Source organism: Mastigoproctus giganteus, chromosome 1 (assembly GCF_048544385.1).
Source record: "Mastigoproctus giganteus isolate SK-2022 chromosome 1, ASM4854438v1, whole genome shotgun sequence".
Lineage (NCBI taxonomy): Eukaryota > Metazoa > Arthropoda > Arachnida > Uropygi > Thelyphonidae > Mastigoproctus > Mastigoproctus giganteus.
The window spans coordinates 265,142,841-265,170,046 of record NC_143575.1 but is presented as its reverse complement, the minus strand read 5'-3'; the positions used below and the strand labels follow the sequence as shown (position 1 = coordinate 265,170,046).

The 27,206-nt window shown below is 37.7% G+C and overlaps 1 protein-coding gene and 1 pseudogene across 2 annotated transcripts; one reads left to right on the top strand and one right to left on the bottom strand.

Moving 5' to 3' along the window:
- Positions 1-12,106: 12,106 nt before the first annotated feature.
- On the top strand, positions 12,107-22,666 carry LOC150091904 (acetylcholinesterase pseudogene; annotated as a pseudogene). The gene is made up of 4 exons (XR_016546756.1): positions 12,107-12,220; positions 12,968-14,523; positions 22,322-22,494; positions 22,623-22,666. The product of XR_016546756.1 is annotated as an acetylcholinesterase pseudogene (transcript).
- Positions 22,667-23,024: 358 nt separating this feature from the next.
- Positions 23,025-24,419, bottom strand: LOC150091903 (beta-1,4-galactosyltransferase galt-1-like). The gene has a single exon (XM_090386137.1). It carries the CDS (start codon positions 24,243-24,245, stop codon positions 23,154-23,156), a length of 1,092 nt encoding a protein of 363 aa, XP_090242263.1. The 5' UTR covers positions 24,246-24,419; the 3' UTR covers positions 23,025-23,153.
- Between the last annotated feature and the right edge of the window lie 2,787 nt (positions 24,420-27,206).

The following is a 27,206-nucleotide window of genomic DNA, read 5'->3' as shown; positions in this document are numbered from 1 at the left end:
AGTTAGGTTTTCACCTGTAGCTTCTCATAGGAGTGGCCTGGATATGGGAAAAGCATACCAAAGGAACCTCGTGAGGTACAGAAATGATGAAGGAAACAAAACGGTACAGAGGGACTCTCAAACCGTATGTAAAGAAATTCTATAAATTAATTCTCTAATGATATGATCCAGGTTCGAACCTCTGTAATAGGATTCAAGTTAGAATCCGTGTGATAAGAACGTTCGAATTTCGACGATATTCGAAACTAGATTTTTAGAACAATATATTGCGAATATTCTGTTTCTGTACATGGGCTAAAAAGAAGAAGAAAAAATATTAGATAAAAAAAAAAAAAAACACTTCCACGTCACCAGTTCATCTAATAATTTACGAAGTCCTCCAATTCCTCCTTAATGTTATTCAAATTACCAGTTCCAATAATCAACTATGCGTTGGCTGAAGGCAAATTTCCGCACATCTATCTTGTAACCATCCTTTATCGATTTAAATCTATGCTCCCCTAGTCATATGTTTTGTCTGAGCAAGAGTATGTGTGCTCCTGTGGATGACTGAGGATTTTTATGGGCCCTTTTCACAGCGTGGTTGAGTTAGTCGAACTCAGGCAAGGTTAGCATGGTGTTTTCTCCCGAAACTCGGGCTTTTCGTCCAGCAAACAGAAAATCTACCTCAGAACACACGCAACTTACAGACAATATAACACAGCAATATGGCCTTTGTCGCTGATGCTCCATAAACCCCACTACAACAACAAGTACAGATTAGCATTTTAGCATTAGCATTAGTAGAGGCATTTGATGCAAGAAAGCAAGCTTATGCAGCATCAGCCAAAAAAAAAAAAAGTAACATAAATAAATAAAAAATAACCACTTCCACTTCACCCCTCTGTTCGTTCGAAATACCTGTCCAGCTGAGCCTTAAACTTATTTAGGCTATCAACCTCCACCACAAGGGATGGAAGTCTGTTCCACCAACCAACCACCCGTTGGCTAAAGGCAAATTTCCGCACGTCTATCCTACATCTGTCTTTCCTCAATTTGAATTTATGCCCTCTCAGGTGATTATTCTGAGCAAGAGGAAGAATCCCATCAGCATTGAGCATGCTCGAACCATTCAAGGCTTTATACACCTCTATCAGATCACCTCGCTGGTGCCTAGTTTACAGACACTGTAATTCGCAAAACTTAAGCCTTTCTTCGTAAGAGCACCCCTTTGTCCCATTCACCAATCTTGTTGCCCTTCTCTGTACTCGTTCCAGCAGCTCTACATCCTTCTTGAAATGAGGCCTCCAGGCCTGTATACAGTACTTTAGGTGTGGCCTGACCATTGCCTTATACAAGGGAATAATCACCTCCTTATCCCTGCTAGAAAAATTCCTATATATCATTGACAATACACCATGAGCTACTCTTGCAGCCTGTCTGCACTGCTCAGAGTACTTCATATCTGCCTGCACAACCACCCCCAGGTCCCTTTCATTCTCTACCACTGTCAGTAAGGGCGTGTCTCAGACCTGCTTGGGATTCGAGCTGAATCTTACCAACAACCAAAAATTTGAGAAGAGGAGACTTCAAGCACACATGCAGTGGGTGTGGCAGGACCGCTGGACAAATTCAACCAAGGGGGAAATCACCAGGAGATTCATCCCAGATGTTAGCAGAATCTATCCAAAATCCCCATTATGGTTTTCTCCAGGCTTGTATGCCACGTATTTGCTTACTGGCCATGGTTCAATAAAGGCAAAACTAACAACCTTTGGCCTAGAAGAGGACTCAACATGCGCCTGTGGAGGAATTGAGGACTGGGATCACCTCATGCACGAGTGCCCCCTCTACGATGACCTCCGCTGCCAGCTTATCACAAAGTTGACTTATATACCAAAAGGCAAAGAAAACCACTTACTGGATACTAAGGAAGAGTATCAAGCTCTCACCAACTATGCACAGCAGCTTTTCTTGAGGAGAAGACAACTAATTGCAGCAACATGACAACCCTCTACTAAATGAACCCAGGGACCCTGATGGTACTGGAACCAGGCAGCTAAACTTAACCAGCATTACCATCATTGGTGTGAACTACTATACATTCTCCAAAATGTCACCCACCAAAGATAACTACCAAATAACTACCTTTGAATAGAGACAACCCACAAATTAAGACAATCTAAGAAAGACAAAAGGTTCTTATTCTTCTGGACTTGTCTCTCATGGATGTGACCAATAAGACAATCTCCTAGATAAAGACTGACAATGCCACCGGCATGCCATTGGATGTCAACTTCTTTTCTTGGCCAACTAGCATTCCGAACCATGTACCCTAACTTGGTTCACTTTAATACCCCCTCCCCTGGTAGGGAGAGGGAGGGGACGGGTTTCTGTCTCCTCCCCCTCCCTGCTATACCCTTTTTTTTTTTTTTTTTTTTTTTTCTCCTGGTGGGGCCAGTCTCCACTGACCTTTCTGGGGTTGCCTTCCCTATCATCCCCATATTTCTATCTGTCCCCCCCCCTTCCTGTCTTCACCCCTACTCTAACTAAAAATGCATTTTATTCTATTTTATTTTTATTTTATTATAAAAAATTTTTTCTTTTTTTTATTTATTTATTATTACTATTACTTTTTATTTTTTTATTTTTATTTATTTATTTATTTATTTTTTTTTTTATTTATTTTTTATTTTTTTTATATTTTTTTTATTTTTTTATTTTTTATTTTATTCATTTTTTTTTATTTATTTATTTATTTTTTTTTTTTTATTTATTTATTTTTTTATTTTTTTATTTTATATATTTTTATTTTATTTTTATTTTTTTTATTTATTTTTATTTTTTTATTTATTTATTTATTTATTTATTTATTTTATTTATTTTTTTTATTTATTTATTATTATTATTTTTTTTTTTTTTTTTTTTTTTAGGCCCTTGCCACTGAAATCTTAGGAAATTAGGTGGCAGGGCCTGCCAGAGTAATTACTTCTAATGCGATCCCTCTATGCCTGACCTGCCTCCTCGGGGTTAAGTGTGGGCAACGGGGGGTCCCACTAGGGGCCCAACGGCTAAAAGGTCAGAGGAACAACACAACATGACACTACACAACATAAACATGTACCTTACACTTTTTAAAATCTCTGGCCTTCACAGTGTTCTGTGTTTCACAAACAGAGTACACAACACGGAGATGGGGGAAACCCCTTGGGCCGTTAGACAATGAACACTTTACACTTTTACTTTTGTCAGTATAGTACCACAGAGTTGATACGTTGCTCTGGGGTTTCTGTTTCCCATGTGTAGTACTTTACATTTGTCAATGTTAAACTTCATTTGCCACCTCTCAGCCCATCTGCTCAACCTTTCCAGATCCTGTTGCAGCAGCATAGTGTCAGTAGTGTCCTTGACAACCCTGCCTACCTTTGTATCGTCTGCAAACTTCGACATTAAGCTTGATATACCCTCATCAATATCATTTATGAATACAGAAAACAATAATGGACCCAACACTGAGCCCTGAGCCCTCCACTAATAACATTAGTCCACGACGAGCAGTGTCCATTGATTACCACTCTCTGTCTTCTCCCCCGCAACCACCCCTTTATCCATAGCAGCAATTTGCCTCCAATGCCACACTGCTCCAATTTGTGCAGCAGTCTTCCATGTGCAACAGTATCAAAAGCCTTTCTAAAATCCAAGTATATAATATCAAAGTTATTCCCTGCATCCAGTTCTTTTGTGACTGCATCATAGTATCCAATCAAATTGGTCAGGCAAGACTTCCCCTTAACAAAACCATGCTGTGTCCTAGCTATAACTGAAGTCTTGTCTAGATGATCCTGCAGTGCTTCTTTAACCAGTGTCTCCATTAATTTTCCGGGAACAGAAGTTAAATTCACAGGTCTATAATTACTTGTGTCAGCCTTTGATCCTCCTTTGTGAATTGGGGTCACATTTGCACATCTCCAGTCCATGGGTACCTCCCCTGAGTCCAAGGAAGCTCTCATAATTATGGCTAAGGGTTTGCTCACTTCCTTTGCTGCCTCCTTTAATATAACTGGATAGATCCCATCCACCCCAGGTGCCTTTCTTGTGTTTATCTTCAACAATTTCTCCTCCACTTTGCTCTCAGTTATTACAAGATTCTCTAGCTTACTGCTAGAGTTGAATACACCTCTGGCATTCCCCTCGCTGAATAACTCCTCATGTGTGAATGTCGATGCAAAATATTCATTTAGTTTGTTAGCTACCTGAGCAGGGTCATCAACAGTTGATCCATCGATATCAAGTGAACCAATCTGATTCATCCCCTTCCTTCTAGAGTTTACATAAGTAAAGAACTCTTTGCTGTTTTTCTTTGCATCCCTTGCCAAGGATTTCTCGTAATCTGCCTTCGCCTGCCTAACCTCCTTTGTAACTTGGTTACAGATCAACTTGTATCTATCATAGGCGTCTGTGTCACGTGTTAATTTTTATGTATCCCATGCATTTTTCTTCTCTGCCATATGCCTCATTAGTTCATCTGACATCCATTTAGGCCTAAACTTTGAACAATATTTCTTAGTTGGTATGTAAAGCCTAGCAGCCTCCAAGATAAGTTCCTTGAATGCTTCCCATTTTGAATTTGCTGTTGGCAATATCATCAGTTGATCCCACTGTATAGAATTTAAATACTGTGTCAGTCCATTGTAGTCGCCTTTACGAAAGCAATACCCCTTCCCTTTACCCCTAATGGTAGTTACCTCTTTGAGTAACTCCCACTTCAGAACACAGTGATCACTGCCACCTAGTGGTTCATTTATCTGTAGATTCTTAATGCATGAAGAATCACTACTGATAATCAAATCAAGAGTATTATTCCCTCTTGTTGCCTCCCGAACATGCTGATGTAGAAAACAATCATCCAATAAATCCACAAAAGCCTTGCTACTGTGTGAGTGACCAGCCCCCAAATTCCAGTCAATATCTGGGAAATTGCCATCAACTTTCAACTTACTCAGTCCTGTCAAAGCCTTAAACACCACGATCAGACTTTCTCGCAGGTTACCAGTTTTCAGACGGTGCAAGCACTGAAGTCTTTCTTAGTAAGAGTACCTTTTCATTCTACTCGCTAATCTCGTTGTCTTCTCCGAACCCTTCCAGCACATCTACATAATTCTTTCTGAAATGAGGCTTCTGAACTGTATACGGTACTCAAGATGTGTCTCTACCATTGCTTTATACAGCGCAATACTCATCACCTTATTTCTTCTGGCAAAATTCCTGTATATCATTTACAAAAGTCCATAACCTATCCAAGAAGCCCATCTGCACTGCTCACAGAAATTTCTTTTTGACTGCATAATAATTCTCCCAACCAGTCTTTTTAGCTTTTTACTATCTTGAATCTTCAGTGTGGTACCACACAGTTGGTATGTTATTCTGGAAAAACGCTACCCATATGGAGTACCTTTCATTTGTCAATGTTAAACTTCAATCGCCACTTCTCAGTCCATTTCCCTAATTTTTCTAGATCTTGTCGAAGTAGCATACCCTGATTATTGTTATTAACCACTCTGCCACCCTTAGTATCATCTACAAACTTAGATATTAAGCTTAATATGACTTTATCAATATCATTAATAAATATGGAAAACAATAATGGGCCTAGTATTGGACCCTTGAAGAATTCACTAATAACATTTGTTTAAGAACAATAGTATCCATTGATAAAAACTCTGTCTTCTCCCACTCAACCACCCCTTTATCCAGTAACTTGCCCCTAATGCCACAATGCACCAATTTGTACAGCAGTCTTTTATGTGCAATAGTGTCAAAAGCTTTTCTGAAATATTAGTGTATGATGTCAATATTATTTTCATCAAGTTCATTTGTTACTACATCACAGTATCCACATTGGTCAGACAAGATCCTTCCTTAACAAATCCATGCTGTGACACCCGTATAACTGGATTCCTGTTTAGAAGTTATGCGTTGCTTCCTTAGCCAGTGATTCCATTATTTTTGCTGGATCAAATGTCAAGCTTATGTCTGTAAATATTCACTTCACCCTTTGAATTCCTCTCGTGAATTGTAGAGACAGTTGCATATCTCCAACCCACAGGAACCACCTCTTAATCCAAGAGTACTCTCATCATTATGGCTGAAGATTTGCTTACCTCTTTTGCTGCTTCTTTTAATATAATTGTATAGATCCTGTCGTCCTCAGGTGCCTTATTTTCTTTTAGCTTCAAACATTTATCTTCGGCTTTCTTCTCAGTTATCACAAAATCATTTAGCTCCCAGTTATTAAAATTCAGTACGTCAGGCATTCCTATCCCGTTTTTAGGGACAGGAACACCAGATCAGATCTTCAACCGTGTGTACTTCTATACTTTGGCGCTTGACAACACGATACATGCTAATTTTATTTTGTTTTTCTAATGTCTTTCTTACCGTGGTAGGAAGATCTTACCACTGATCTTAGCTAATATTATTTTATTTTTTCTCCCAGCAAAACAGGCAAATTGACCAGAGGATACATACAATTTACTGACATAATACACATGGGTGGACGAGACGGTTCTGTCTTGTGGCCTTAATATGGGCTACTTTTAGATATAATACACTACGTGTCTCTGAGCTCCTGTTCGGTAACCACAAAATTTAAATATTTTTTTAGAATAAAAAGATATGTATATTTGATCATCGTTATATGGTTATAATTCATAATAAGTTATAATTATTTTCTTGATAAATCAGTACAGTAATTAATAAAATTCTAATTAAATAAAAATTTATGAAAACTAATTTTACCCGGTCCTTGCAAAATTCGCCCAAAATCTCATAATACGACGGGACAGTTGAACTTCCTGGGGATCTGCTTTTACCAAAGGGTTCAGATACAACCCCATAACATAACTAATTTCCATGCCATGACAAACTCCTATCCATTTTAAAGGAAATACTTTTAAAAAAGAAGATCCACTGTACTGAAAGCTGTAGAGATAGACATCGTTATTTTGCTTGGCAAAGCTTCGAGCAAATTGGTTAGTGGGACACACAAACTGACGATCGCTTATTAATTTATCGATGCTACCAATGTAATCTGATCCTTTCCAGTCACTGTATTCTTCAATAAGTGCCTGTTTAACTAACTCATTATCTGATGGATAGAATGTTCTCATGGCTGAGAGGAATTGGTTATAAGTAATGTTCAGCTCGTCAACAAATTTAAAGATATCAGGGCGGTGTTTTAACAAAAATAAAGTACCTTCATTTAAGGTAGTTCCAAGAAGAATACTAGCGTTCTTGAACCGTTCAGTCTGCAGTAATATTTCAGGATCGTCCTCAATAAAAACTCCGTCCACAACAGGAATGAAGGAGTAGTCAATAACTCCGTGTAGGTTTTTCTCTTGTTCCACTAAGTCTATCGCATCTTTCTTGAGTAGACAGTCCAATACATTATCAAGTTCGTTCTTATCATAAGGACAGTTGACTAATTTCGCTAGCCGTAGACTCTGTTCAATGGCTTTTGACCTATTCCTTATAGCCAACGGAGATGTTGCAGTTCCACTCTGTATGATGGCTCGATTGAACAGATTTTCGCTCAGAGGCGACAACAAATGAAAAGTAGTACTTGCACTACCTGCACTTGGACCAAACAAAGTTATACAATAGGGATCACCTCCGAAATAAGCGATATTTTCCTTAACCCAGCGAATAGCCAAAGTCTGGTCGAGTAATCCTACATTTCCTGGAGCATCAGGACGTCCGAAATAAAGAAATCCTAGAGATGCAACTCTGTAGTTCATCGTGACAACAATAACCTCTTCTTCCGAAACTAAGTACTTCGGGTCGTTGAAAACCATATCAGATGATCCTTTAACGAATGCGCCGCCATAAATCCAGATCAAAACTGCCGCCTTTTGGGGACGAGGGTTCGGAATCCATATGTTTAATTTCAGACAGTCCTCGTTAATGTTCTTGGGAGTAAAAATATTATTCAACTTTTGAATAAGAGTATTATCGCTCTTTACCATCCTTGATTGAATACACGCAACTGGCATTTTAGTTGCATCCAACATATAACTCCATGGTTCAGCAGGCTCTGGTGGACGGAAGCGGTTCTTACCTACAGGTGGCTTGGCGTATGGTATACCAAAGAAGATTTCCACAGATTTTCCATTTGGCAGAAGGACATTTTTACCTTTAACAGGTCCGTTTTTGGTGTAAACCACCAGATCATCTAATGTTGGCTGTGTTTTGACACTGTACCAGAGGAAGCTGGCAAGGGTTATAAGGATGGAAATTCTGAAAATCATAATGAAGCAGTTTTCACTGATTGTTATAGTTACTATGGAGGCAAACAGGTAGTGCCCTCTGTAAAAAAAGAAAAAAAAAACTGTTAGATGAAATGTATGGTTTCTAAAAAGAGAAACTTTACTGTTTAATTATAATGTTAGTTTAATCATTTCAATGCTTCTACAACATTACTGAAATAAAACAAAAGATAATTAAATAAATTATTTATATTTAATTAATTAATTTTGTTATATGCCTTATATTTTATTAATTATTTTGTGTACATAAATAGCTTTTAATGAGTTCCCATTATTTTCAACGTTGTTGGAATAATTTTATTCTTTAGGTTAAAAGTTTATTATTTGTCTTAATTATAACTAACTAATGAAAATAAATATTGATATTTGTTTATTTCAATAATAAAAATAAATTAAAACTTAATTTCAATCTGCAGAAGAAGCAGAATGTAAACATGATTAATTTCTTCACAAAACTCACCAAATTAAGTTCTCAGTCCTATTCCTCTGTGAGTATTTCTTCAACTTTTCTTCACTGTATAGAGACGTGAGAACCGATACAACCGTTTACCATGTTCAACTGCAAATGATATCTCCCTTCCATCAGGGGTTACTTGACCTCGGATTACAACCGTATGTTTACAAAGTTGGCTGTAATGATTATATATCAGAGAACAAGGCTATGTGATACAGCGAAGCCAGTAATCGGTAACCTTTGTCTATTTTCTTATTGATGGTCCAAATACGAGAGATGGTCAAAAAGTGCTGGGAGCAGGGCATATGAAACGTATTAATAAATTATAGAACAGATTATTTTTATTGCTTAATTGAATGTTCATATTTTATGCATTTTCTAAAATTAATATTTTTTATATATTGGTAAGTGGAAGAAGAATGAATATCCAGCAAATCGAGCATCTTTCAGTAATCAATTTTTTCACCAAAGAGGGCAGAAATGATACAAAAAATCAAAGACAGGATGACTAGAGTGTTTGGGGAGATATCATTCAGTTATGCTACTATTGTAAGATGGTCGGAATCGGTCAAAATTGGACGGCGTCAGTTGAGAATGATCCAATGTATGGTGGGCCATCTGAACCAATTGTCATTGCTGATAAAAAAAAAATTAGAAAACAGAAGAATTAAAGTGTCTGAACTTTAAAAGTTACTTAATATTTTCTCTAAAAGCATTTTAACAATGGCACATGAGCATTTGGGAATGCCCAAATGCAAGGTGGGTTCCCGAAGACATTTCCATCCATGACAAACATCAAAGAGTGAAGCCATCGAAAGAGAATTTAAAATTAATTCTTGCTAATCCAGATCGATTTTTATCCCTTTTGGTGATGGATATGTAACTTGGCTACATTTTTATGATCCTGAATCCAAATTAGGAAGCAGGCAATGGAAACACAAGGGATCGCAAAGCTAAAATTCATGAAATGGATTTGAAAAATTAAATTAAATCATTTCCCCCCTCCGTAGAGTTCAGATCTGACTCTAAATGTCTATTATCTATTTAGAAACGTCAAGTTCGACCTTCGTGGAACACATTTTAAAGGTAACCAGTGAAAAGTAGATGTGGAAGGTTGGTTTCCCAAAGTGAAGAATTAAAGATTTAATTGCAGATTAAATACAATAAGAATATTGAAATTCTGGTGAAGATATTGAAAAATAAACAAAAATATATATATTAAATTTTTTACCTATGTCTTTTATGCTCCATTCCTAGAACTTTTTGACCACCTTCTCATAAAAATTATGAAGAATTAGATGATTTTGACTTTTTATTTGTTATTAAAAAACTTCTCCATAGTTTGTTGTGGAAATGCCATAATAAAGCTCTGTAAGTCCGTAAACAATATTGGAGGAAGCCATGAGGGTCTTTTGAATCCTAGAGATAGTTCAGTTACATAGCAATTTAATACCATCCCTATAAATTAACAGAAGCTTATCTGTTTCTAGTTTCAGTCGAATCGTAAATATATCAATGAAACTAAGAAATTTAACTACTGGAATTTAAATACAAAGACAGTGCAAGTAGCATCACTATGTGAAAAAAATCTGAATTCTACACTACGTAGAAAAGGTTTAGGTTCGCATCCCATAAAGACGGGGGAAGTTTTAGTGCTATGTTTTTAAATCAAACCGTGGTCTCGGAAGGATTTCCAGTGTGATGAGAGATTTCTGCAACAGGATTTTGAAAAGCTGGTCAAATGTTAAAATAAATGCTTGAATGATCATGGCAATTGTATTGACAAATAGACTGCAAGTCTCTTAATAACTATGTTTTTTGTATCTCGCTAACTTTTAAAAATAAAACGTTTAGAATTCTTGACAATTTGCCCTTGTACTATACTATACTAGATGATATTAAACAAGAGCACTACGAAGAAGTCGTCAGAAGAAGATTAAATTCGATTACCGGAATCAAATATTGTGTTAATCCTGATATATGTGAAGTTAATAGTACTAATAATGGAATTAGTATATATACAGAATATTAGACAAAGTAGATTAATTAAAATCAGTTCATTTGATGCGCTTAATACGAGAATAAGAACAGAGTGCTGATATGATAGATCAGGTTGACGTGTTTAAAAAGCAGTTGTAATCACATCTATTTTGGTTGCTGTAGTTGAGTTGCCAAACGTGAGGATACAGACATGCAAGCACTTTGAATGGTGGTGGCCTAATGCTCGAGTGAATAATAAAACGGTAATGTTCTTGCATTCTCTCTATATTGTGAACTCCTCTGATCATGGAGTATAACCATGTAGTGTACTCTGATCATGTAGTGTGCTCATGGAGTCTAACCGGCAAATTATTATGAAAGGGTATAATTAATACTCTTTGCTAAGTATATTAATAATTATTGCCGTTTATTTATTTATTCAAGAGGTTATATATCAAAGATGAATCACCTAACCATAATGACATTATGTACACAAGTTAACCGGATGGATTACCACATACACTGTACTGCAAAAATGTAATAAATTATAAATATCAATACATAATGGAATTCAAGCAGCCATATTGTAAATACAAGTATTTAGGATTACAGAGATATTGGATTAAAACTAAAGTCGCTAAAAGCCTGTCAATTCATAAAAATTCAAAAGAGCAGTATACATAGTTTAAAAATCATAAAATGCCAACACAACAAAATATTACCAAAATCAGCATGATTCCATCCATCGTCAAAAATAATCATACAAGCCACCCAAGACAATAATATAAATAAAGCGAAAATGTCTAATAAATAATGCGTATGTGGCTTATAAATTATTATTAATATTAAATAATATTATAATTTATATTTTAATTTATAATAAAATTGGTTTTAGTTACCGTTTAAAGTTGTCTAATACTCTAGGTGGCGTAATGTCTTCTCGTTTGATATTTGCATCTTTAAAGTTGCAGACGTAGAAAAGGCAATTTATATCGCGACATTTTCATGAGTAGAAAAGAAGTTAAAATAACAAATAATAATATTAAATAATTTTCTACAAATTGAAGTCACAGCGAATTAATTCAGGTAAACTCTCTTTTAATTAAATTGAAAAACATCGATATGTAATAATGTAATGAAATTGCTTAATAAATATTTACTGATTGGATTACTAATCGATTTTAGCAGGAGTTAATGTTCGATCAACTTATATTTTTAGTAGGCAGTTTATTTAAGTGGAGTTTTTCCATTCACCTAGTTACTGCTGTTTAAATTCTCTTATCTCCTTTCGTATGAACCAAAAAAATCGTAAACAAATCAGTACTCGCCATTGGCCAAGATTTATTTCTGTGATCGTATCTCGATCAGTGTCAGTAACTTTATATTAGTTTCCGGAGAGTAAGAACATGGAAGATTATATCGCCTGAGCAATTTTTTTCACCAACATCGATCATGTGGAACAGATATTGAATACCTAGATGTGGTAAGTGTAGTAATTAATATATAGATTAAAATTGTTACAAAGAGTCCTAAAATGTTCTAAGTAAGCATTGAAATGTTGAAATTGAGCCCCTGTTCCAAAGTTAGTAATATTTCTGTGTAGTATGTGTTGGTGGGGGGGGGGGGGGGGAACTAGGGAGAGAATGTTATGAAATTGGAACTGAACTTAGAACCATCAAGCGGGCCAAAGGAATGTATGTTGAAAATTTGGTAGGGTGAAACATGAGCAATATTTTCATTTATATTAATAGATTTCGGGGAAGTGTTGGGGTTAGTGGAGGCTATTACTGATTTTGAAAGCTTTTCAGGGACCAAAGAAGCATGCGCTGAAAACATGATATCGAATTAAATTTTTCTTATTAAGTATTTGTTACCATTAGGTACCTAATGAGACTCATAAAGTTACTTCTATTCAAGAAGTAAAATGGATTCTTGTTCTTACTCTGGCACAACCAGCAGGTCAGTGGAGTTTACAATAAATCATCGATACAAACGTTAATCGTATTTAGTTCATGGGCTTGAACCCCGGTCCATTCAAACAGCGCGTGCTACTGTACTTACGCCCCTGACCACTCGGCTACATCAGGCCTGTAATAAGTTTTCCTGCTGAGTCTTCCATTTACAACAGTTATAATATCATAATTGTTTACAGTGCTTTTGTCTAGTAGTGTATAATTTAATATCGATAATAATTGAAGGATTTTTTTATGTTTTTTAATTTTCATTTTAGGTGTTTCGTTAACTAATGGATTGAAGGACAGCGAATACAGTACAAACGATGTCTTCTGATAGTGATTTTTCAAAAGTTGGCTTATGGTTGAAGCTGTTAATAACCTTCATATCAATGCTTACCTGCTTTGGAGTACCTTTAAACAGTTTTGCGAATGCAACCCCAGGTGAAATAGTGTCTACAAAAACTGGGCTCGTCAGAGGATTTGTTGTTCCTGTTGCAACATCCAAGTTGGTGGAAGCATTCCTTGGGATCCCTTATGCTGAACCCCCTGTAGGAAATTATAGATTTCGTGCACCCCAACCTATAACCCCTTGGGAAGGAACTTTTAATGCTATGCAGCCTCCAAAGACTTGTTTTCAGAGATATTTGGATTCTCACGTTATGAGTGAAGATTGCCTCAAATTGAATATCTTTCTACCACACCCACGACCAGAGAAAGCAGCCGTGATGGTTTTTATCCATGGAGGTGGCTTCAGAAGAGGATATTCTTTGGAGTCACGTTATTATCCAATGATTTTTGTCAGTGAGGAAAACATCATTTTTGTGTCTATGAACTATCGATTGGGACCCTTGGGATTTCTTTATTTTGGACGGGAAGATGCACCAGGAAATATGGGTCTCTTGGATCAGATGACGGCAATGGAGTGGGTACGGGATAATATCCACTCTTTTGGGGGTGATCCGGAAAATATCACTTTGGTTGGGTTCAGTGCAGGGGCTGCATCTGTCTCTTTTCACCTCTCATCTCCTTTGAGTCGACATCTATTTCAGCGAGCCATAATGGAGAGTGGAGCTGCCACATCTATTTGGAGTTCAGAAAGTCAAGAGAAAGCTATTGAGAATGGCTTCCGTTTGGCTCAAGTTGTTAATTGCTCAAATGATGAGTATAATTTGGATTCTTTAATTGGATGCCTACAGGAGAAAAGTCCCGTGGAGCTTGTATCTGCAGACATTGTACATGGAAGAACTTTTGAAGTTCATTTTGTTCCTGTTGTTGATGGATCCTTTCTCGATAAACATCCAAGGCTATCATTAGCTACCAAAAATTACAAGAAAACTGATATCATGATTGGTACCTCCAGTGAAGAAGGCTCCTCTTTTCTGTTAGGGTACTTTAGCATAATCAATGGGTCCATGGAAGAAATGCATATTGGACGGAAGGACTTCGAAATGGCGATTCAAACGTTGAGTCCTTATAAGGGAAATTTAGCCCAAAAGGCTATTAAGTTTCAATATGCCAACTGGATCGATGTAGAAGATTCTGCAGAGAATATCAAGGCATTGGAAAAGGCAATAGGTGACTGCTATCTAACATGCAGCTGCGTCGAATATGCCAAGAATTATGCCCTGTCCGGTTCGGTTGTCTTCCAATACGTTTTTTCCCACTGGTCTCCAAGTTTTGGACGGCCAAAATGGACAGGTGCATTTCATGGAAGTCATGTTTTCTTCGTGTTCGGAATGCCATTGGACGAAAGCTGGGGAGACCAAACAGGTAAAGACAAGGAATTAAGTAAGCGCATGATGAGATACTGGGCTAACTTTGTCAGAACTGGGTAAGACATTTATTATTATTTTTTTTTTTTTTATTTTACTTGAAAAATTTGATATTAATATTTCTGTCTTTCATTTAAACCTATGGGAAATTTTAATCTTTTATTCTGTTTTTCTCAGTTTTAATTCAATTTTCCTTTGACAAGACTTCGATAAGGAGAATTCATTTTTCTTAAACTTCATATTTGTTTTAAATTTTGTTTTTCTGTTTGAGAGGTGAATCTATCGGACTTGATCCAGGTCTTTTCAAGCAGAACTCAGCCAATCTTTATCAATAATGTACAGGGTTCCCATGAATTTTCCAGAAAAGCAAACAGACCTTAGGACACACAGTTACTCCCAGTTCATGACCAGAGTTCACATGGTGATAATCCAAACAAAACCGACTCAGTTCAGTTTTTCTTAACTTTCTTTTCTCACCACTATTCGCATTTCATTCAATGTCCGTATCGAGGCATCCAACGAATATCTCTTTCTGTGCTCAGAAAAGATGAAAATCACCCAGCACCGCTCAGTGAGTATGGAGAATGAGATAACACTTTAAATCAATCTCGTGTGCAATCTGCTCAATATTGTTTGAATTGCATATTGTTGACAGAGCTGTCCAGTCAAACGTCAATCCAGCCTTATTGATCCATGCACGATCATCATGCCGAAGCAAAACTTAACTGAAAATTTCGGCTTATTTTACCCCTTCTGCGCTCATATCACAAATTTCAGCTCATACAATGACTGTAGGACTATTTATGGGCCTTTTGCACAGCGTGACTGAGTTAGTCGGTCTTAGAAGAAGGTAGCATGGTTTTTCCTCCAGGAAAATCAGGTTTTTCATCCAGCAAAAAAGAAAATCGAAACAGAACACACGCAATTTACAGACTATGTAAATTGCGTGTTTTCCGAATTATTACACTTTACAATAATTAATGGTGCATCTTGGGAGGCATTCATAAGAATCACCCAAATGGAAATAAAAATGTAGACGAAAATAATGAAGTTTAATATTATACAATTTATATATGATATGAAACTGTCTTATTAGGGTTACAAGAGAAAAACCTCATTCGCCCATCTATGGATGAGGTTGTTCCTAAATTCTTATGCTCATAAATTGCATGCATTCTAAGGTCGGTATGAATGCTTTGCTGGATAAAATCCCTGAGTTTCAGGAAGAAAAACCTTGCTTTCCTCACCAGAGACCGACTAATTCAGCCACTGAGTAAACTAGTCCATAATGAATGAGGACGAAATTTTCAAAATTATAAATGATACTAGAACTAGGGGACATAAATTCAAGTTTCGGGGGGGCTGGATTGGATAGTTTAGACTGGATTGCAGAAAATTTATTTTAGCCAGCTAGTTATAAATTACTGGAATAATTTACCTAGTTGGGTGGTAAAGGCTGACGGTTTGGGGAAATTCAAAGATCAGCGGGAGGAGTGAAACGCATACGTTGGCTATTTCCTTTTCTCTTATTATTATTTTTTTAATTTTCTTCTTATTATTATTTTTATTTATTTTATTTTTTTCTTGGCTGTTGCAGCATAAGCCTTGCACCATGTGGCCAATGCTAATACTAATACACTGGTGTGCAAAACTTAAGGACAAAACACTATTTCTAAAGGTTACAACCACAAAATCTTTACTTAAGGTACTCTTTACTGATGAGAGTAGATTCAGTCTCAGCAACGATTCTGGACGTCAGCTAATCTGGCGAGAGGTTGGCACACGGTATCACCCCGCAAACATCACTGAAAGGGATCGATATGGCTGTCGAGGTGTTCTCGTTTGGGGAGGCGTTATCTTGGATGGACGTACATAACTCCAGATACTTGAAGGCGCTACTGTACCGAGGTATCCTTCCCCATGCGCGTCTGTTCCGAGGTGCATTGGCCCCGAGTTCGTGTTTATGGATGATAACGCCACAACCCATCGCACTGCAGCTGTTGATAAACCCCACAAAAGCAGTTGTCAGAAATTCCTCCTGTCTACCACCACACCAAAAGCAGACATTTACAAAAGAGTGCCAAATGATCAGTCCTCTGTCTTACTTTAGACTAAATTTGTCTATTTTCGGGAAAGAAAACGCCAATCAACACCTCCCCCTATTTTTAAAATTAAAGATGTCACAAGTTTCACCATTCTCTACTTAAACACCACAGATATTGACCCTCATTCACTTCTTCACCCTTTGTACATGTGTCTTGGGACTCAGACGAGATAGTAGGGGAAGGCGGCTCAAGGCCAAGCGCGTTTCCTGGAGTCACCCTCTGTACACGTTTAGGGGCATGTCTTGGGAAGATGCCCTACATAGTGGCCTCCCTATCAGTGGCCCCCTGACGGGGGCTCTGATAGGGAGGCCACAATGTAAATGTGTTCATATATCAGCCTCCTCTACTGCGAAGAGTAACAAGGTTAGTGTTTGATATGCTTGTAAATAAAAATTGAGGTTGCTCTAGAGAGAGAGGGGAAAGAAGATGTGCGTTGCAAAGTCTGAATATCAGACGTCTGCGTTGGGACCGGAACGAGGTATTTAAAGATTGAGTGATAAGGGTGACCTTTTTTTTTTCTTTAGCAGGTTGCACAAACTGCAGGACATGCATTTAAATTAAGACGGGACAGTTACAGACTGATAATAAGAAAAAAAATATTTTTATTAATAAATGGCTTCCTTGCATCAATTCGAAATCCTCAATGTGAAGTTGAACAATTTCTCCCACGTCAACACAAAACCCAATGAGCTAGTTGAAAAACTCATCAGAAATACAGTGAATAAGCAAGCGCATTTCAGCAGACAGATATCTCATTGAGGGTCTCTGGGTAGGATGCTCTTTGTGAAATAGATGGGACAGTTCCTATGCATAATGGTAATTGCAAAAACACATCACTTTTGTAACCAAATACTCGTATTTTGCCATTTCCTGCTGGGTACCAAGAATTTAAAACTCACAGAAGCAATAAGGGAAATCTCACTTGCGGAAGCATTTCACTTCATTTCAGGGATTCTTGTTGTAGTAAGGTTTAAGAAGCATAAGAGACTAAAAGAGTCGATTTTCTGTTTGCTGGACGAAAAACATGAGTTTCCGGGAGAAAAAACTGTACTACTCTCGCCTGAGACCAACTAACGCAGCAGTCACGTTGTGAAAAAGGCCCATAAAAATTCCTCTCTTCATCAACGGGACTCGAATTCAGTTCTCTAACACCCAATATAAGGAGAAAGACGATTCTACCAACTGTACTACCACGAGGACACCAAATGTGTGAAATTGATTTGAGGTGCATGAAGACTTCAAGAGTTTCCTGGCCATTTCAACTCTTGGATCTGAAACACACTGAGCATCTATGTCTTTTTAGTCCATCCCATAGAAGCTCAGTATGTTTCTTCGGATCTGAAACTCAATGAGTATCTGTAGGATGGTCTAGAAAGGCACTTTCATCAGCACACACTCAACTGTCTACGTCGATCCAGGAATTGTGAACAGTTTTGTTACGTGAATTGCCCAGTATTCCTAGTGTATATTTTCAACACTGTATTGACTCCATGCCACATGGTGTCATAAGCGATTCGAAACAACGAAATCACCTCAAGCCAATCGGTGTATATTAATAAAAAGAAAAATAGCGTTTTAAGGGTTTATTTCCCCACATCAGGTGTGGAAAAGAGCTGGGTTCGAGTCCCGTCGATGACGTGAGAATTGTTATGGGCTTTTTACATAACTTGGCTGAGTTAGTCGGTCTCAGGAGAGGGTAGCATGGTTTTTCTCAAAGACAATCGGGTATTTCATCCAGCAAACAGAAAATCGACCACAGAAACATATAATTTACTCACAATGGAGCAATATAGCCTTAGTCACTGATGCTCCTAAAACCCTACAACAACAAATAGATCTGTGCTGCCATCTTTCGGCGGAAAATAAAATCATATATTAGAATCTTACTTAAAATAATTAAACTCTTTTAAGTAGGGGTAGTCCCAGTATTTTCTAAAGGGGGGGCGAAACCAGTGCTCCAAGAAATCATTAAAGCTCTAATCATCTTTTATCAGTAAAAAAAATCCACATTTTGATCTTAAGAAGGGCGCTATAGCCCCTGGAGTCTTCACCCGAGATCGCCCCTTCTTTTAAGTTATCACAAACATATTTAAAGTGATCTAAATTCAATTTAACTGTGTTTGCTTTTTTTCACTCCTTTCAGATATTCTGGAATGTGTTAAAGAGTTTCCAGAGCATTTCATTGTCGATGTGATTCATGTAGTCAATATGGTTCTTTTCATTTGAATCATGGCATACATTTAATAACGTTTAGAATTTTCTTCAGTCACTTTCTTTCTTTAGTCAATAGAGTGTAACCTCGATATAACGTACCTCTTCATACCGCGATTTCGGATATATCGCGGGTATGATTATGTCCCCCAAAAAGAATTGTGAAAAAAAATAGCGTTCAAAGAACTAGCAATAAGATGAAGACCTCTAAAGAAAGAAAACTAGGCTTTGTGGACATGTGTTCGGTCTTACGCAAGGCGGCCCCTAAACATCTCTGCCATGGTTGTTTGTGATGATATACAAGGCTCTGTACAATGGCCAATATACAATGTACAATGGCAACTCTGTACAATGTTCATCTTCGCCATGGTTCTCTGTGATGATATGCAAGACTCTGTACAATGGCCAGAAATGAGTGTAGTGTTATGTTTTCATTGTAGACTTTGTGAAAATAGTGATGCGGACCTTTTGTACAAGTGGTTTCTACAGACGCGTAGTGAAGGAGTACGATAAATGGGATAATTTTGAACGCACAGGCACTTAAGTGTCTTAAGCTGGAGATGATGATGCATTTAAAGCTTCTGAAGGGTGGTTTTAGGAATGAAAAGCTCTAATGGGATATCCCAGGTTAGTCTTTTAGGCGAATCTGCATTTGGTGACATTACAGCAACAGAAGAGTTCCCTGAATTTCTACGTATTGTGATTCAAGATGGCGAATTCGCAGATGAACAATTTTGACGAAACAGCGCAGTGCTATAAACTTTTCCCCAAGAGTACCCAACAAAGCGGGCATGAAAACTAACAAAGAGAATTACTGTGTGCAAAAAAACTGGAGATCACATAGCAAAGCCATTGTGCAATAAAAGTCGAAGTCTCTGGATTTTAAGCAAGTCAACATGAAATCTCTACCTTGACATGAAATCTCTACCTAAAAATAAGTCCAATGCTTGGATGACGAGTGATAAATTTCTTCATGGTTTGAAAGTGAGTTTGTACCATCGATGAGACGCGATGTTCAGAGTCGCGTTTCTGCCAAGGAACACAACTGCACTAATTCGGCTCATGGATCGGTGTATTATTCAAACCAAGCGACAATCGAGACAATCAACAACTACTGCTATCGTGGTGAGCTACTTGCTGGTGTTGTGAACTGAGAAATTGAAGTTCTATAATTTCCGAAAACATTAACACTGAAAGATGTTGCATGCAATATTGGATTAGATCAGAAAATAAGCTCACCAACAATTGAAAACTGCTGGAAAAAATATATTGGAAAAGACTAGATCACTAATAACTTTAAATTAGCAGCATTTTCAGAACAAGAAGCAAAAGCTGCTTGCAAATACTTGGAGCAGTCTTGGAGCAAATGATCTGGCTGCTTGGATTGAGGTGGATGCAGATGCTCCAGTTGCGCATTACATTACTTGAGAGGAAGAAATCACAGCCTCTGTTAATAGTGGGAAAACAATGGACTAACATAAGGGTGACTCAGCAGATGATGTAGTGACAACAGAGTGACAGTGAACATCTTTATTTATTGCATCTGACCACTATTAAGAATTGTATTAAGTAGAATGTAAAGGGATGATATTACCTTTAATACTTTATGTCTTTTAGTCTGTTTATTGGCCCTAGTGGTAGGATCGCCGGGTGGTACAGTTGGTAGGATCGCCGGGTGGAAAGGACCTGAGTTCGAGTGCCGTTGATGACGTGAGAAATTTTTATGGGCTTTTTCACAACTTTACTGAGATAGTTGGTCTCAGGCTAAGGCAGCATGTTTTTTTTTCTCCCGGAAACTCTGGTTTTTCGTCCAGGAAAACAGAAAATCGGCCACAGAGCACAACACACGGAATTTACTCACAAAATACACTGAGCAATACGCTGATGTTCCAAGAACCCAACTACAACATCTGTTTACTGTTAAAATGATGAAAACTTTTCTGCTATAATGCGCTTCGTTTATAATGTGGGTATTAAAGTTACCTCCTGACACGCGTTATATCGAGATTACACTGTATTTTGAAAAAAAAAAAAAAATTCCACTTCTATGATTTTCAGAATATAGCCTCACCTACAATAATTTGCAAACAAAACATTATATGAATTTTGAGGTCATCAAAGTTTTTATAACCTATGAAGCACACGTGCCTATATCGATGTAATCATACACTGTGCTGACACTTGATTAGGTACACCTACCTAGTAGTGTGTTGAGCCTCCTTTAGCCTTCAAAACAGCCTGAATTCGTCTAGGTATGGATTGAACAAGATGCTGAAAAAGTTGTGCAGGAATGGAGTACCATGCAGACATGAGTGTGTCACGAGTTCCTTGAGATTCGACGGAGGTGTAGGCCTGCAGCGAACAGCCCTTTCCAGAGCATCCCAAAGATGTTCAATAGGATTGAGATCCGCGGACTGAGAGGGCCATTGCAGCAAAGAAAATCATTGCCATGTTCCTGGAACCATTCCGTATTGATTCGGGCTTTGTGCACTGGCGTATTATCCTGCTGGAAGTAACCATCTGACTGAGAATAAACTATCAACATGAACGGATGCACTTGGTCGGCAACGATGTTTAGGTACGATGTGGCATTCAGACGTGAATCTATAGGTATCAATGGACCCAATGTGTGCCAAGAAAACGTTCCCTACACCATAACACTGCCCCCACCAACTTGCACAGTGGTCGTCAGACTTGACGGGTCCATGGATTCATGTTATTTTCGCCAAATTCTGAGCCTTCCATCAACATGATACACCAGGAAATTCGACTCCTCAGAACAAACAATTGTTTTCCAATCCTCGATAGTCCAGTGCTGGTGTTGCTGTGCCCACAGGAGGCGTGCTCTCTTGTTCTTCATTGATAACCAAGGTACGTGATGTGGCCGTCGGCTGTTGTAGCCCATTCGCGACAAAGTGCGGCTAGTGGTCCTTTGTTCTGCGCACCAAGGTTGTATTCTGACGTGATGTGCGACATTGTGGCCCGTCTGTTTGCGTGTACAATTCTAGCCATCCTCCTCTGACCTCTCTCCTCAACAAGCGATTTTCTTCCACAGGAGTGCCGTTAAGAGGATGTTTTCTGTTCATTGCACCATATGGGCGAAAGGTTCAGGATAGCTGCCGTTTCAGAGATGTTTTGTCCAGCGTGTCTTGCACCTACTACCATGCCGCGTTAGATCACTCCTTTTTCCCATTCTTGCCAGGGTTTGTACGCTTAACTGATACTAGTAAGGTTGTTCTGCTGCATTTATATCCACAACTGTGGTCACGTGACTTGCAACAGAATGGACAAACCATTTGTGTGCACAGCAAGAGTGTACCTAATAAAGTGGCAGCACAGTGTAGATTGTAATCATCAATACGCAACTTAACCCTTTCAGTTCTGATAACCGAAAATTAAATATTTGTAGGATACAGAGTTTTTATGGTTTCTTTTAATCTCTGCAGTTTTATACGAAAAGAAAATGGTATCAAAAGTGGAATGAAGTTGAATAAACAAATCACTGATTATCTAATGAGTACAATCTGAATGTCTTTTGTAGAGATCCAAATATCTCCCCCGATGGAAAAAATGTCGATTTAAACTGGCCTGCATATACCACTTCTGGTCAACAGTACCTTAATTTTACAACCAATCCAACGGTTGGTAGTCATTACAGGAGTCAACATTGTCACTTCTGGCTGAAGCATTTGCCCAACCTGGTGTCATTAACAGGTATTAGTCAAATTTTACAGACAACTCTTTTTGTATTAAGAAAATGTTTTATTTGGAGATGAATAATTTTATTCCTTTATGCATTATTTCTTATTTTAAGTTTATAAATTTTCACATTTTTTTTTCAGAAACATCTGACAAGTGCATGAATATACGGTTGTTCTCCTGGTAAAGATGTTGTGAAGTTGACAAAGTCTATTTGTTGTTGTTGTCCTAAACCCCCAATGATTTGTTTAACCCAAAATGTCTTTTTGAATAAAATCATAAATAATTATGAACTACCTTTTCGCATTTTCTCAAATATAATATTTCATCCACGTACAAAACAACTTTCTTATTATACACTACTGGCCAAAATATTAGAAGCCTCTGTGAAGTATATAAATCATCGTATGCTAAACAGCTCATTGTGTCTAGCTTAAAAAAAAAAATAATAAAAAAGATAAGATTCAAATAATATTTAACAAATAAAAACATTATGAAAGGTATTCTGAAACCAACTGAAACAGCTGCTTCATTTTCTCCTATGGTTAAACCGCATGGACCTGGTACCTTCTACTATATCAAAACAGGCAGATGCATTTTAAAAAAGTGTAAAATCTGTAAAATCCTATAGATTTCAGAATACTTAAGCAACAGCAATGATAGTTGAGAACAGGTCACTTCGAAATTATAGTCTGTGAAGTAGAAGATATCTCCTGCCACGTCTTCATGGCCTCAGAGTTCATGATACCAAACCCATATTCAGTTGCAGAATTATCTTCAACAAACGGTCCTTCGGTATCGTCATCACAAAGGCTGTTTCTGTAGTGATGTAATAAACAGATTTCTTTTGGAACTGTTGCCTCCTCCCAACCCCTTATATGGTTCCAAACAAAATGAATACCAGTTGTCAATACAGTTTGAGGACGTACAATATACTTGGATCTTTTTCGAGGAGGCCATACAATTCCATGCATTGTCGACGTTTGAGTTACCAAGGGCACATCAAACATGGAATTGTCAAGAGAGGATGGACCTTCACAGAAAAAACTGTTGAGAAAAAGAAAACTTCCAACTTGCCTCTTTGCTTTGGATCTCAAATCTTCAAGCATCTGTAGAATTCCATAATGTTCTTGAGGGATGAGAAACTCATCAGCGTCTACTATCAAGATGTAGGTGAAGTCATTCATGTACCGGTAAATACAATCTTGAAGGAAAGCCACTTGACCAATCTCCCACACGTTCACTTTGTCTGCAGGTAAACTCCAGGGTAATATATCAACCTGAATTCCCCTCTTGGAAAGTTTCTTTAGGAAGTTCATCGTTTCCTCAGATATTTCAAAGTCATAGAAGATAAACCTCGTCACATCCACAGCTTCATAATAGGAAATGAATTCTGCAAGTTTCAGAGTGTCTTGAAATGGTCCAAATAATGGGCGAACACACACAGCTAAATTAATTTCGGTAGATGATTGTCCATCCATAAATCTAGATATATTAAGTTTATGAACAGGAAGCCATATTACTGGACCGTTAGTTGTTACTTCTTGAAGTCCTACTTCAGATGGAGGTGTTTTGGACTTGGCGTAACAATAATAGAAGATGGCCGTGTCCTGTGTTTCATGATGCTCTGGGAGGTTAAGGAAGGAGGAGGTGACATCTCCCCCATACACCGATGATAAGTTGTATTTGAGCAGACATTTAATCCTTCTAGTTAAAGGCTTCGACCGAGGTCCTACAGCTACAATGCGAATTAACAGTCCATTCATATTTAGCCGATTATCAGCGTATGCTGAATAAGCATAAATTCCATTTGTAACGTTAGTCCAGTCATCAAATTCGCTGCCATATTGATGCTTAACTGCCTTTATTTTGGCATATCTGAAATTGGGTTGAAACCAAGCATTTACAAATTTTGGACAGTTTTCACTACAGTCGAGTTCAGTGATTTTTGAAAGGACATAGTTATAAATAACATTGAAGGACGGACTGCCGTTTAGAAAATAGACAAATAGACAACTTGCAATGAATATAGACAGAAAGGCTAGTCGTTTATTCCACTTTATCATTTCACCAATGATTGCTTAAGAAGCCAGTGTGCTAAGAGAATGATCCATCTTTTGCATTCGCAATGCTTTCCATCCATTCCTAAAAATAAATAAAAAAAATTAAACAAAATTTGACGAGAATTAGCATAAAAATAAATTTATTTATTAACAAACAACATATCATTAATATAAAATCCTACACTCACTGACCAAAAAATTAGACAACTTTTGCAATTAGCCTCAACAGATAATTGAACGTACGGTATGAAAACTTAAGTTGTCACATGGTGTGATCACAAGTTCCTTGGTATTAGATAAATTCTTTACGCCTTTCTGAGACTTTTTAGATCTGATCATGGGGAAGGCAGGTGATCGTTCCGATTTTGAGAAAGGTGTTATTGTTGGCGCACATTTAGCAGGTACCACAATTAAGAAAAAGGAAATCACTGGTAGAAAGCAAGCATAAATGACTGGGACATGAAAGAAGAATTCAGCTCTAAAAGGAAGAAATGTGGCAGAAAATTGTAATTCAAGGACGAGACCACAAAAATATAAAGTGAACTGTGCCTATGAGTAGAAAGTGTGGTATGTAGCGAAGGACTAAAAATTCAATCTAGGCAGGGAAATAACCATTTCCAACCAAACGATGGGGTGGCATTTGAAGAATTTAGCATTTGGTGGCTTTCGCATAGGAAAACGTAATTAGCTTCATCTTTTTGTAAAGAATCGAAAGTTTCAACTTTAGTGGTGCCAACAATGTCAGGGATGCACTGTAGAAGAATGGAAAAAGATCATATGGCCTTATGAGTTTCAATGTACAGTTTTTTGTCAGGGGAGAGTGTCGCGTGAACCACATCAAGTTATGCATCCAGACTCAACTGTCCATCGCTCAATCGGCTGGAGGTGGTATCCTGTTATGTGGTATGTTCTGTCTGTACCATGTTATGTGATATGTTCTATCGGTATGGACTGCGTCCGCTCATGCATAAAAATCGTGTTACCTTTCTGTCCTTTAAATGTCTAAATACCTTTCTGTCGTACCGGACAACCTCACTCTGCAGTGCTTCCTTTTTACCCAAATTGCGATGGATTCTTTCAAAACCACAACGCAACTGTCCACAGAGAAAAATTAAATCGGAATGGTTTCGAGGAACATTACCAAGATTTCCAACATCTACATTGGCTGACTAATTCTCCAGATATGAATCCAGTTGAAAATGTCTGAGGTATGTTGAAAAGGGCAAATCTGCTTCGCAGTTCCAGCAGCTGAGTAATATCTTGATGGAAAAATGATCAAATCTGGATCTAAACTCCCTCCAGCATCTAGTGTAATACATGCTACCACGTGCGCGGGCTGCAATTCGAACAAAAGGTGGCCCTACTAGATATTGAATAAAGGTTTAAAAATTTTTTGACAAACGAAAAGTGGTAATTCTTCTGATTCAGTAGAATTCAGACGAAAATATTTGCAGTGTCAACAATACTTTCTACTATGGCTCCAAGTTTAATTGAAACTTAATCAGACTTCACTAATTGGGATCCAGCTAAAATAAAGTGAAACTTCTTTATAATAAACCCTTATGCGTAGGTATGAGCAACGTCCTCCCCACACTGAGTGGAAAAGACCTGAGTTTTAATCCCTTCAATGAAGCAAGGAATGTTTTCATGGGCCTTTTTCACAACGTGGTTGAGTTAGTCAGTTCTCAGGAGATGGTTTTCTTTCCTTTTTCGGTTTTTCATCCAGAAAACAGAAAATACATGCGTAGCAATATGGTCTAAGGCACTAATTCGCTTAAAGCTGTACAACAACTAACCTTATAATAATGTCTTCGGATTGCTAATATTCGATCGCTAAATCAGACTCACTAATTCCTCTAACTCACAATAGTGACTTTGATTATGGATAACTTCTAACTGAATAATGTTTGTTGGTTTAGGAATATGTTCGTACATTGCGTGTGTTCCAGCCCTCGTGGTAGCACAATTGATAGGATCGCGGTCCTCCCCACTGGGTGGAAAAAAACCTGTGTTCCAGTCCAGTCGATAATGGGAGGAATTTTTATGGGCCTTTTTAACAACGTGGCTGAGTTAGACGGTCTCAAGCAAGGACAGCATGGTTTTTCATCCAACAAACAGAAAATCGACCACAGAACACGAAATTTACAGACACTATACACACGGAGCAATATGGTCTTAGTCGCTGATGCTCCTAAAACTCTACTACAATAACAATGTGTTCTTTGGTCTATTTGCTGTGTTTCTGAATGAAAAACCCCAGTTTTCTGGGTAAAGAAATACCACGTTACCCTCACCTAAGATCGACTAATTCAGCAACATTACTGAAAAACTCCTCGCGTTAACGACGGGATTCGAACCGGGATCTTTTCCACGCTGTGTTGGGAGGAAGGAATACCAACTGTGCTGCCCACGACGGTCCTGCATAATGAACAAATTCATCTGGAGAGCAAGTTTTGCTTAAAAATCAAAATCTATGCAGTATTCTTATTTGATATTTTTTTCAAACAAGTAAAACAAACTCGTTGGTAATAACAACTGTTTAAAAACAATAATGTCTAAAGCACTGCACACTGTTTCCGAAAATAACTGTATCTTAAATATTCCGTTTTACCTTCAACTGGATTACTCTTGACTTAGCAAAACTTGTCTGTTTAGTTATCAAAC